Below are 12,275 nucleotides of genomic sequence, written 5' to 3' on the forward strand. Positions count from 1 at the left end.
TCGAACTTCCAGGCAGTCCACCATGCGTGATTTCCACCTAGTCCCAGCTGGCGTTCTCCATGATGGCGGTTATGTTCTCATTTTTCTGCCACACAGTTTAGATCTCTCCTAGTGCCTCTTCTGCCGGCCTGTGGCCTACAGAGTCACCCAATCTTCACCCACAGGGAATATGCCAACTTTGGAGCTGCTGCCCATCACGCTCTGCTCCTCAGATCCCCTGACACTCCTGCGGTTTCTTAGCTGCCACACGCACTCCTGGGCGTCTTCGGAGAACGTGCTATGCCCCACTGAGAACTGAATGTCGTGGACTACTTAAGTTCACCCCTACCCTGCTGATGACAGGTGAGCGGGGAGGGGCAATGCTGAGATGCTGCAAAAGCTAATGGCCCAGAACAAATGTGAAAGGGCTCCTTCATACTTTTACTGCAGCAGCTGCTCTTATGAAGGGGCAGGAACCAGATCTATAAATTGTTCCATGTGAATTACCAGAAATTGGTACTGCTCCCTGGTAATTCCCACCCTCATCATTTTTCACTAAGCAATGAGCAAGTTTTCCTCACTGCATCCTGTACTTCTATGTTTATGCTTGTCATCAAAATACGCTAGGCCTGCACACACACAAACAACAGGTGCATCTCTTCCTATTAAAATGCAGATGCACCACACACACGATGGTGCTATATTAGTTTGAACAGCTAAGAATCCTGGGGATTTTCATTTGGTAAAGATGCTGATGATTCTGCTAATCTGTTAAGGATCCCGAGGTTGCTTGCCAGGACTAAAGTTTTTGGGAGAAGGAATGATTATTCAGTGAGCTGAAATATGCCATGTATATATTGCCACACTTCCCATTACAGTAAGACTCCTTTGTCCCAACATGAACTCAAGTCTCCCTCATGGGTCACGTTCTCAATGGAACTTCAATTGCTCATTCACATTCAGGGGATTCTGGCTCTCTTGCATTCTATATTCACAACTTCCCTGTATTGCCCTTGTCACAGTAACTTGCAAGCAGCAGTGAATGCGGATATAACCATAGCCAAACCATAGCTTATCAGGTCATTGAAACGAGGGAGACATGGCTTGTTGGAAGGTTAAATAGTCTCAAATAACCTCACAGTGGCACATGGGTTTTTGTGGGTTGTTAAACTCTCTAACAATCATGCTGCCTGGATGACACAAGTCACACTTGGGCAGTGTTCCAGCCACTTGTTTTGAGCTTGCAAACTGGGTCAGTTAGAAAATGACAAATGATGGTGTTTTCCCACCTCTGAATATTTCTGAATAAAATGGATTATCCAGATTCCTTGTACTCTGGCTTCAGGCCCCGTTTTGGGATTGGGATGACCCTGATGCAGGACCTATACCAGGAACTGACAGGGGGAGTACGTCCCCATTGGTTCTGCTGGAAATCTCAGCAGTTCTGAATGTCATCATCTACCATGGCATCCTGCTGGATCAGCTTGCAGGAATGGGACTTGAGGGCATGCCCTATGAGGAGAGACTGAGCGGGCTGGGCATGCTCAGCCTCGAGAAGAGAAGGCTGCGGGGGGGGGGGGGGGCATGATATCACTCTGTAAGTACCTCAAAGGCGGTCACAAAGAGGAAGGTCAAGATCTCTTCTTGCTGATGCTGGAGTGCAAGACATGGAGTAATCAGCTCCAGTTGCGACAACCCAGGCTCAGGCTAGATATCCGAGATGCACCGGGTTTTAATATTTTTAGTGTATAATTTTTGTATGATTTTGTTTGTTTTGTTTTTGTTGTGAGCCGCCCCAAGGCTTTGTCGCGATGGGGGTGGCATAGAAATGTTTTAAATAAATAAAAATAAATAAATATCAGGAAAGGCTTCCTCACTGTCAGAGCAATACAACAGGGGAACCAGCTGCCCAGAGAGTCTGTGGGCTCTCCAACATTAGACATTCAGAAAGAAACTGGACAACCATCCGAGAAGGATGGTTTCACTTGGTGTCCTGCACTGAGTGGGGGGTTGGATTCAGTGGCCTTCTTGGCCCCTTCCATCTCTACTATTCTATGATCCCTTCTTACCCTTTATCAGTTCCTCATAACCCTTTGAGTTCGGAGGATTGTGGCACCCCAAATGGGTTACAGCAAAAAGGGATTTTAATTGCTATGTTCCTGATGGTGGTTGTTGTTGTGTAAGCCTGTAAATCCATGTCAACTGCTAGGAGATAAGGTCAGGTTGAAATATTTTAAAATGATTTCAATTAATTAACCTATTTAACATATTGATATACATACCTTTCATTTTCAAATCAGTGGGTGGTGCACAAAGTGCATTAAAACAATGTAATACAACATCAGCAGGAACAGATCTACCACAGTAGGTATTAAAAAATCAGCTGACGCCTGAGTACACCTATAAATACATATTGAAATAATGCCTGTGGCCACAGCACTGGAGTCATTTGGTCCTACCCAAAGGACTGTGCGGAGTTCCAGCTGGTGCTCACACATGGTGAAGCTGCCTCGATATGATCCAGGCAGCTTCACCTGTGCCAGTCTTGGAGGGAGGTGAATGAGTGCTGTCTTGCAGAGGGATCCATCCTGTCATCTCGGAAAGCTCAGCAGGGATTATTCCTCCTTAGAGGCCAAGTCTGCCCCCTGAAGGAATGCAGGGCCAGCGTGGAAACCTCCGCAGGGCAAAACAAGTCTGTAGACTGGAGGTTTCCCAGCTCTGCTCTGCACTGTGCTTGCGATCTCTCCCATTTGTCTTTGGCGACAGGGTGCATCCTGTTGCTACTTTTGTCAGTATTTTCCTGCTGCGGTGGCTTGCAGTGGTAGCCACCTGTCTTTCAGCTGTTCAACGTCTTGAGGAAATCCTGATATGCTTTCAAACCTAAAGTTCCATGGAAAATAGTTTCATAACTTCTGGGCTATCGTATCTGGTACCATTTGGCCAGTGGTATGCAATAATAATTAATATGAGACAGTGTTTGACAGGTTACAATGTAACATTCTATCTTGCAGCAGAGATGACACACAACAGTAGTTACTAAGTGACAGCATTTCGCAGATAACATGCAACAATGATTAGGATTCTATGATGAAGAGCTTCTGGGAGTTCATGATTCAAAGCATGTCCAAACCCGCAGCAAACAAAGATGCTAAGAAGGTTGGAGTGTTTGAATGTCGAGGCAAAACTTTCTAACTGGATAGACTGAATTTGATTCCAAAGTTCACATTAATTTGTTTAAGTAGCCATGTTGAAAATCTGGCAACTTCATATGTTTGCCAATACCAGTTTCACCTCTTGCCTTAATCCACAGCATTGCAGTTATGGTGGAGGAGGCAAAGATGCGGAACCTCGGCTGTGAGGCGCTGGAGAAATAAATAAATGCATAAATGACTCACCCAAGAGCTCATTGCCTTCCTTCATTGCCCTGATTGGTGAGTCGATGCATGGCATCCATAATATGCTTCAGACATATGTTCACTTAAAGATTAAACTGAGTACTGCCTCAGCTTGGGTCAAGGAAGTAACACCTTCTTGCCCTTCCTAAAGTTCATCAAGAGCACATACCTTGGCAGGTGAAGCATCTGATGTGGAAGTGATTGCTCTGGACACGCACCACCTCTCCTTTACAGGTATCTCCACAGCGATAGCACTGGATTATGGTGGGACGACCCCCAGAGTTGTATGGGTTTTGTTGAAAAGGAACTGCTGGTGAAAAGAAAAGGGCACAGCTTGTTAGCAGAGAAGCGTATTGGGTGTTCAGGACCAGTCAGCTGAGTAAAACCCATGCATTCATTTTCCATTTTTCTAGTATCGTGTGCAAGATACTGCCGCCCTGGCCAGAGATACAAGAGGCTGTGGAGCGGACCTCAGGCAGACTGACTGGAATTCTGTTCATGCTCTGGCCACCTTCTTGGAGATGGTCAACAGAGAATGTGAAGTGTATTTAGGCAGAGGGCAGAGAAGAGTGACAAAGCACCTGTTCTCTGTGTGTTTCTTTAAACGTTACAGAAAATAATTGTGCAAAACAATGGCATCTTACTTTTTTAACCTGCTCTTGTGCAACTGTGAATGCTTTGGGACGGGCGACCTCGGGTGGGCAATGTGCAGTGTGGGGGCATTGCACGGCCCCCATGGCATCGCTCCTCAGAGGAAGCGGGCTCAGAGTGGACATTCCCACGTCAAGGTTCCTTGGAGGCAAGCTGGGACACACGCAGGCCTGCAGGTTGTGTGTAGGCACTTCTGGCCCACGTGCCTAACCCAGCCTCTGGAGGTCCCACATCCAGCCAGCAGGGCCTCCCTTGTTCCTCTATGGAGACAGCAGGCACATGTGAAGCCACAGCCCTGAGGCTGCTCCTCTCAGTGGCAGCTGAGTTGCTTTCTCTGTGTTCTCCCAGAATGGAGAAAAGCAACATGGCTGGGGGAGGGCCGGACCCACTGGCACCATCTGAGCCTCTTTGCAACCTTAACACCCAATGCCAGCTTTAATTACTCCCAGTCTGAGCAGACCATAAGGATAGGTAGGAACTTAGGATGAATTTCTCTAAGCATCTTGAGGAAGAGACATGCATTCTGAAGCATGAGACAGAGGGTCTGCTTTGACTCTAGAAAGCCCTTCCGAAGGATCATTACCTGGTCAGAATGTTGCATTTTTTTGGCACCAGGTAAAAGTGCTTTTATTTGCTTAGGCATTTTGATTGGCTTTCAAATTGTGTTATTGCGTGTTAACAAATTGTGTGTTAAAAACAGCTGGTACATAAGCTGTTTTTAAATCTCTCCCAGTTTTGGATGAAAATGTTACTGTAGTTTATTGCTGATACATTATCTTTGCACCCTCATTGGCAAAGGATGTTACAGAATATTTCTAAATAAACAAATTAGAATGGCCAGTGGCCAGATACTGTATAAAGGATGCTTCTTATGTATTGTATTCACATATAAAGTAAAACACTGTAATGCTAACCTGTAACCACACAGGCGTGTATGTATCAAATAAAAGCCTTTGTTCTAGACCTCCATTCATTCAGAATCTGAACATTCAGTAAAGAAACATTGAGTGGGCTTATCTTTTGGGCCATGCATTCTCCATCAACTCCCACATCCATCTCTTCATGACCCAATGTGCGTAAAATTCCTGATATTTATCTGTATGCTTCTTAAGGTGCCACTGTCTGACACACATGGCTGCTCAGGAAAATGGAAAAAACAACAACAACAAACAAATCCACACTTATTGGAAATCCTAGGTTTTCCTGTTGAGAGTCACCTTTCCATAAAGATGCCATATTCTCAGGGGAATTCTTACATCAGAAGTGAAGGTCAGATTTGTCAGGGTTAGTTTCACTAGACCAGAGAATTCTCCAAGGAAACATCTGATGTGCATGTCTCTAAACCCACTCAAAGCAGGTAATCGTTTGTAGAGGAGCCCAGGAGAATTGGTTGTGAGATGAGGGCTTTCTAGCCCTTTGGAGTCCTCTTGAGCTCCTTTGCAAAGGAAAGAGCTTTCCCTGCATCTGTTTCTCTTTCCTTGATGCTTGTTCAGCAAAACTATTTATTCTGCAAACCACTGAGGCTATCGAGAATATGCTTTATGATATGCTGTTATTACTGAGTAGACAGTGCCAGTAGCATCTGGGGAGGGGAAGACCATGGCCACAGGAGGCCGCCTTCTGGTGGACAGAGTCCCTGTTTGCATTTTTAGAAACCCCACATACACCCCTCCATTCCCCACTTCCCCTCAAGGGAGTGTTTGTTCCTATAGCAGAGGTGGGAGTGCACAGTCCTCACAGGACGATTCAGAAGAAGACAGAGGGTCATGAAACAGGGCTGAAGGGGGACTGGATCACCTGTCATGTTCTTGGCATTCACGGATAGGTGCCCATTGCACCAGAGTCCATGAAGTGCCAGCAACTGCAACAGAAGGGCTTTCTTAGGAAAAATCTGTATTGTTCCTGTGATAAAAGAGTGTGGCCATGCACAAGTTTGCATATGCTGATTTACATTACAATCTCTCTCCCCCCCCCCCCCGCTGTATTTTAAGGGCTCTGTCTCCTAAGGTCACCCCTGTTTGTAAAAAGGATTGCCTGGACAGGGAAGAGGCGGGCATTTGAATCCAAAGACAAACAACATACAAACCCTCTCAGGCAGAAAGTTTTGAGGGGGAAGGTAGCAGAAGAGGAAGCACAGGTGGGCTCATGCGGGGGGGGGGGGTGTTGGATGCAGCAGAGATCTTCAGGCCCCTTGGCCTTTATTTCAGCAAATGCCCCTGGGCCACAGGGGGGTGGAGCAGGTGGCTTCCCAGGGACTTGGGGTCTGCATGAAAGTGTTGGGGTCCCAAACTGAGTGGATCCCCACAACATCACTCTGGTAGGAAGGGGTCAGACAGTCCAACCCTCTGCAAAATATATGAATTCAGTTTCTTCTGTTTGTTCTTTGCCTTGCTTGCTTGTAATATTTTTCTTTGAAGAAGGGTGGGTAGTCAGGAGAATTTGCCAGCAAACTTTATCGTTGAAAAGAACTTTGGCCAGAATTCTAGTACGACAGATATGTACTCACATCTTTTCCTATTGGTGGGGTGCCATTTTTTAAAAGAACACTCAGTGGCCAGGTTCAGACAACCAGTGAGAGCATTGTGCTGGGCATGCACTGCGTGGTTTGCCAAACTCAAAGCTTGTTGCAGGTTCCCGGGGTACTTTCAAAGCCACCCCTTGCCGTGCAATTTGCTGGGTTTGGATGACATTGGAAGCCACATACCTTGTGGGTAGTTTGACGAATCATGCAGCGTATGCCAGGCATGCAAACCTTGAGAGAGTTTCTCTGTGGCCAGTTAAAGTCATTAAGAAATGAAAAGGAAAAAAGGGAAAGGATCTATCTGTGACCAAACCGATGCTGCTTCAAGTGCTGGACTGGATGGACCATTTGTCTGATCCTGCATGGCTTTTCTTACATTTTTTATTTTAATCATTGTGGCCACATTAATGAATTCATTTTTAAAGCATTTGATTTGATAAAAATGCGTGTACTTTTAGAAAAGCATTTGTGTGTTGGACAGCTACCCACACTGACAGAGTTCATGGCAGCTGGACAGCTTTTAAATATTCAAAGGACAGGATCTCTCCTCAAACATCCAAAAGTGCAGGACACAGAATAATGGGCTCAAGTGACAGAAAGCCAGATTCCAGCTACATATCAAGAAAAAATTCCTGAGTGTCAGAGCAGTGTATGCATGGAACCAATTACCCTGGGAGTTTGTGGGCTCTCTCACATTGGTGGCATTCAGGATGCACCTGGACAGCCATCTGAGAGGGTGGTTTAACTGGGAGACCTGCACTGAGCAGGCAGGGGGTTACACCTCATGGCCTTCTGGCCCCATCCAACGCTACCATTCCACATGTCCATGAAATGGCAACCACAGCCTCCCATGTCATCCAAACCCAGGGAAGGCGAGTTATGGCCATCGTTAACAAACCACCTCAAACCTGTGGGCTTTTTAGGGTCGTTGTTAGTTTGCTAAACATGCCAGAACTGGCCCCGCCTTGCTGAGCTCACATGATATGCCAAACCAGTTGCAGTTGGAGTATGGCTGCCTGGCAACCATCCCACCATAATTTAAATGGTGGGCTGCTTTACTATGCGGATCAACCCAGTGTACTTGGCAGGCAGCGCTGCAAGTAGTCTGTGGTCCTTATGCCCATATTTCTGGGAGAGAGAGAGGTACATGTTGTCACTGCAGAATAGTCCAGCTGTTATCTCATACGCTCGTGTTTTCTTTTTTAAAGAACAATACAGTTGGAGGGGTGGATTGTGAAGCATTTACTGAAAAGAAAGGTACTTTTCTTCATTTCCTTCATTAAATAGTTTCTGTATTTAATTTCTTTCTGAGCTCACTGTTTACAATCCTCATCTGCCCATACATACTGTATAAAACTCTGAATAGCCACATGATATTTATTCATTTGATGAGGTAGTCTATAATCCATGGAATTTTATGCCAGAAAACATTCATTAGTCTTTAAGGGCATAATCCTATTGCCTCCCAGCATTATCCGGAGGGCTACAGGATAGTTCCAAGTCCCAGTTCCAACATTAGAAATGCTTTCTAAAGTTGGAGCTGGGACTCCAACCTTGGGCTCCCCTGCTCCAGTTTGTCTGGTTCTTTCCAGAGTGGCTAGACATGAACCCCAACCATATTTTATTATGTTTATATTTTGTTCTTCCTCCAGCAAAGTCCCCCTCATTTTTATCTTCCCAACAATCCTGTGACTGGCCAAGCATCCCGTGAGAAATTATAAACATTTATTGGTCCTTGTGACATAGCAAAATATTCTGGGCCAGCACCAGCCATGTACATGTGTGTCCTGTTTGGCTACTGTGTCTGACAGAGTCAGCGAGTCCATCTGTGTGTCTTTCTTGGTTATGTGTGCATGCTTTGATGTATATTTATATTTTCTTTGCCTGTGTGCTGTATGTTGCAAAGGGGGAAGTTTCTGTTTGTATTTGTGTTGAGGGAGACAGATTAGTCTTTTGCTTCCAGAAAAGGAAGATGATTTTTCACTCAAATATGTAGTGACTAATGTTTTGCAGTATTATTACAAATGGTTGACTGTGTGTATGCATTGATATCATATGTGAGTTCGGTATTTGGGGCAGCCAAAAGGCCCACTCGGCACTGTGCGGCTCCAAAGATAGCATTATAGAATATCATCATTAGCAGTGGCGGCAGGATGCTTTTCTGTGGTTGTATGAATTCTGCCTCCTCCCAGTCGTGCACACATGATCTTAAGGTCACTTGATTCTTTGTAGGATGGAAGCTGTTGCTGGAACAGGAGAGTGTGTGTTCAACGTAGTGCTCTTCTGTGGGTGTTTGAGAAATCACCCTATATGATCTTCCAGTTCTTGTACCTCAGTCTTCCGTTTCTGTGGTATGGGTTGTGGACTGTTGGGGATTCAAAAGACTGCTCAACTTCTTTTTTGCTCCACCTCTGCCTACTCTCTTAGCGCAGCCTCTCGTGACCTGCCGGTGCCCCACCAAGAAGATTGGGCACAGGCCACCCCTGCCTGCAACCTTCATTCTTTCAGCTGCACCAGCTGCTGCTAAGCAGTGGCCTCCTGCTTCCTTAAATGGCCCTGCTTATTCTCTTTTCCTTTCCTTTCTGTCTGGAGCATCTTCTCAGAGGAGTAAGACTTGCATGGTGCTACTTCTCTCATCTTTTAGATCCCTCATTAAATCTCACTTTGTCCTGGAAGTTGGTCGTGCGCTCGCTCTCTCTCTCTCTCTCTCTCTCTCTCCATTAAAGAGACTTCTTGCTTCATTGCTTGCTCTTCTCCCTTAACAAAACCATGCCCCAAGTAAGTGTAAAATGCAACTGTGCTTTCCACGCCTAGCCCTTGCTACTCTTTCCTCTTCTCCCTCACAAGTTGAACTTGAGCACAAGTTTCCTGGGGCAATGATTTGTCAGTTTGCCCAAACAAGTCTGGAAAGTGCTGCCTCTTGTATAATTCTGTTCACTGATGGTATTGTGGGGATTTGCCATGCAGGCTGGGGATGATGGGAGTTGCAGTTCAATACATCTGAAGGATACCAGGATGGGAAAGGTTGGCACAGATGGACAGATATACAGCATAGTAAAATTAGAAATTCTTGCTACAGTTTTGCTAGGATTTTAGGGCAACTGAAGTGCTGTGCTAAACCGTTTCACTGGTGCCTGCTTCCCACACTGAGAACAAAGAATCAGCTGATCGTTCCGACAGAATCAGGCTGTATAGGAGCCTTTGCAAGCAAAGATGGGGGCTTGTTTGAGTCAAGGAATTAATCAATGTGTAAACAAGCATTTGTTCTAGCAATAAATAAATAAATACATCTGTGTTGGATGATTTATCTATCAATTATTATGGGCTTCTGGTCTCTAGGGGAAACTTCTTGGTGTCCATAGCAACCTGTCACCAAGCTAGTGAGCTCAGAGTCTGATAATAGGACAGAGCGAGCATGAGAAGGAGAGGTATAAGGAGTGTGCCAGTAGCTGGTCGGGAGACTTAAATGGCAGGGGAGGGAGAGATACTTATCTTACAAGAGAAAATCCTATTCCTCTGGAAGTCACTTAGTCAAGTCAGGATCTGCCCGTGGGATCTGCATGTTCCTGCTTTTATCTCTGCTCAGCATTAAACAGACTTTCCCAAGTTCAGGATTAGCCCCAGGCTCCTGATGGAATTTCCCCTCCTAGATATGTCTCCATTGTTTCCTTCTGTCTTCAGTTGTTTTCCAGAAGCTTACTGTTCCCTCAGCCTCTGCATGGGAGCATTACAGATCGCATTACCCCTTTACAGAGGGACAGCCAATCAGGGCAAATCTCATTATGCCCAAATAATCCAGTAATAATGTAAGCAGCATTAGGAAACTTATAGGCTGAGATGCAGCAATCGGAGGAAAAAGGGGGTGGGGGTGGGGTTCGTATGAGGAAAAGCAAATGGGATGCCTTAATCTCACACGGGTGGGTTCACTCCTGCCCGAAGCAGCAGGCTTACTTAGCAAGAAACTAAAGGCAAACTCCCATCATCCGAGGGGATGCATTTGTGTTCTCTTTACAATGCTGTGAACGAGTATCTGGGATACCATAATTCCAAAAACTCCAGCCCAGGATGGTAGAGTCTGTTGCATTTCCAAGCCCTTGCTTAAATTGCTGTGATGCAAACTGGGGGCTAGACTTGGGGAGAACTCGAGACAGGACAGCTCCAGAAGCCAATTCAGCTTTAGTTTATGTTAAGGAACAGCACCACTCTAGGGAACAACTGGGTGCCCCCTTTGCAGAATTAGGGACAAAACATACATCGGACTGGAAGTGGCAACACCACTATATGGTTTCCCTGTAGAAAACGAGTCCCATAATATCTAGAGCAGTGGCTGCCAGCTTGAGGCTCATGGGCCAAATGGAGCTTTAAAACAAGGCGCGTGTCTGTTTCAGGGCACCACTGAAATTTAGCGACAAATCTCATACTGCTTTGCCGTTGCCACTAGTGAAATGCAGAAGGGTATGCTTATTTCAGTCCCCACTCCATGGAATCTCTGTAGTTCCCCATCCCTGATCTAGTGCTATAACTGAATGGAATATGCTAACTGATTCGTGTCATGTGAATTTCCAGGACTGCATCAGTGGCTACTTGAAAAATGCAGACAGGGATGGAAGAAATTCTTGCAATAGCATGGCATGGATTGCATGGCAATGCCTGGGCAGAAATAGTTTGCCACAGGGGAAATGTCGGGTTTTTTTTCCTTTTTGTTTTTCTGCAAATGTAAGATGAGCTCCTCTGGCCCATAGAAACATGGACTGTTTCGGGTCTCACATGCAAAAGCTAAGCATATTCCATAGTTGGAGGGAAACATCACCAGGACAATAGCATCTTTTATCTTGCAATATCCCCATATGAAGCTTTGCTATGGATTCAATTATGCTGAAAATGTCCCTTTTCCACAGCTTAACCACAACAATAAATGAGGATAATGCTGCCTGAGGGCCTGTCTGCCTCCTTGGCTTGCAATTTTCCAAGTGCCAAGGAAAGATAATGTATAGCACGATTCTGGACTAGGCTGGTAGAAAACACTTCCCCCAAGTCAGACCCGAGCCGGTGCTCCTGCAGAAGGCAGGCTGAAGCTGCGGGTCTCTGGCTGTCCTCAGGCGGGGATCTACACTGGAGCCCCTTCCATTTTCTAGGAGGGATGTCAAGGTATTTATGCAAAACACATTTACCACTGTTGGTGCACAGGCTAACGGATGCAGCACCGTGCCCACAAGGTGGGCATGGTGTGTCACTCAAAATGCAACTGTGGGACAAGTAGGTGGAGTTGGAAAGGGGACGAGTGCTGAGAAACTCATCAGCTATGCTCAAATGCAAAGCAGCAAAGAAGCAGAGATTGTTTTAAAGGGGTGGGGGTGGATAGCTCCTCCTGTCCCCTCACCAAAAAGCAAGCAAACGGAGAAGTGGATGGGGAGCGGAAAGGGGGAGGCTTGGTGCTGCCTGTTGCCCTTCTCTCAACTCCCTGATAAGAAGCCGGCCAGATCAGTGCCAACTTTCTCCTCTGTTCACAACCAATCCCTGAAAGCCACTCTGCCAGCTTTTCTGCAGCTGAGCACCACTGAAGGCAATTTGTTTCTGAGTAAGTAGCAATGAAAGTAATGCAGTTTACTTCTGTGTAGGCATTTAGTTATTCTTCACAGGGGAAGGGAGCAGAGGGGGAAGACTGCATTTACTCTCCAGGTCTGTGGGCAAATCAGAGAGAGAGGGAGGGAGGGAGGGAGAAGGCATGG

The 12,275-nt window shown here is 45.9% G+C and overlaps 1 protein-coding gene across 14 annotated transcripts in view; it reads right to left on the reverse strand.

The window, feature by feature from the left end:
• ABLIM3 (actin binding LIM protein family member 3) overlaps positions 1–12,275 on the reverse strand; it is a 179,384-nt gene that overhangs the window by 77,256 nt on the left and 89,853 nt on the right. For 13 of the 14 annotated variants that reach the window (XM_044454584.1, XM_044454593.1, XM_044454590.1 and 10 more), the window contains one exon: positions 3,544–3,684. In XM_044454584.1, coding sequence (XP_044310519.1) covers positions 3,544–3,684 — 141 coding nt within the window. The remainder of the gene's footprint in view (positions 1–3,543; positions 3,685–12,275) is intronic. The other variant, XM_044454585.1, reaches the window with a different exon arrangement.

This window comes from Varanus komodoensis, unplaced genomic scaffold, assembly GCF_004798865.1.
Source record: "Varanus komodoensis strain SLA01 unplaced genomic scaffold, ASM479886v1 scaffold7_3, whole genome shotgun sequence".
NCBI lineage: Eukaryota > Metazoa > Chordata > Lepidosauria > Squamata > Varanidae > Varanus > Varanus komodoensis.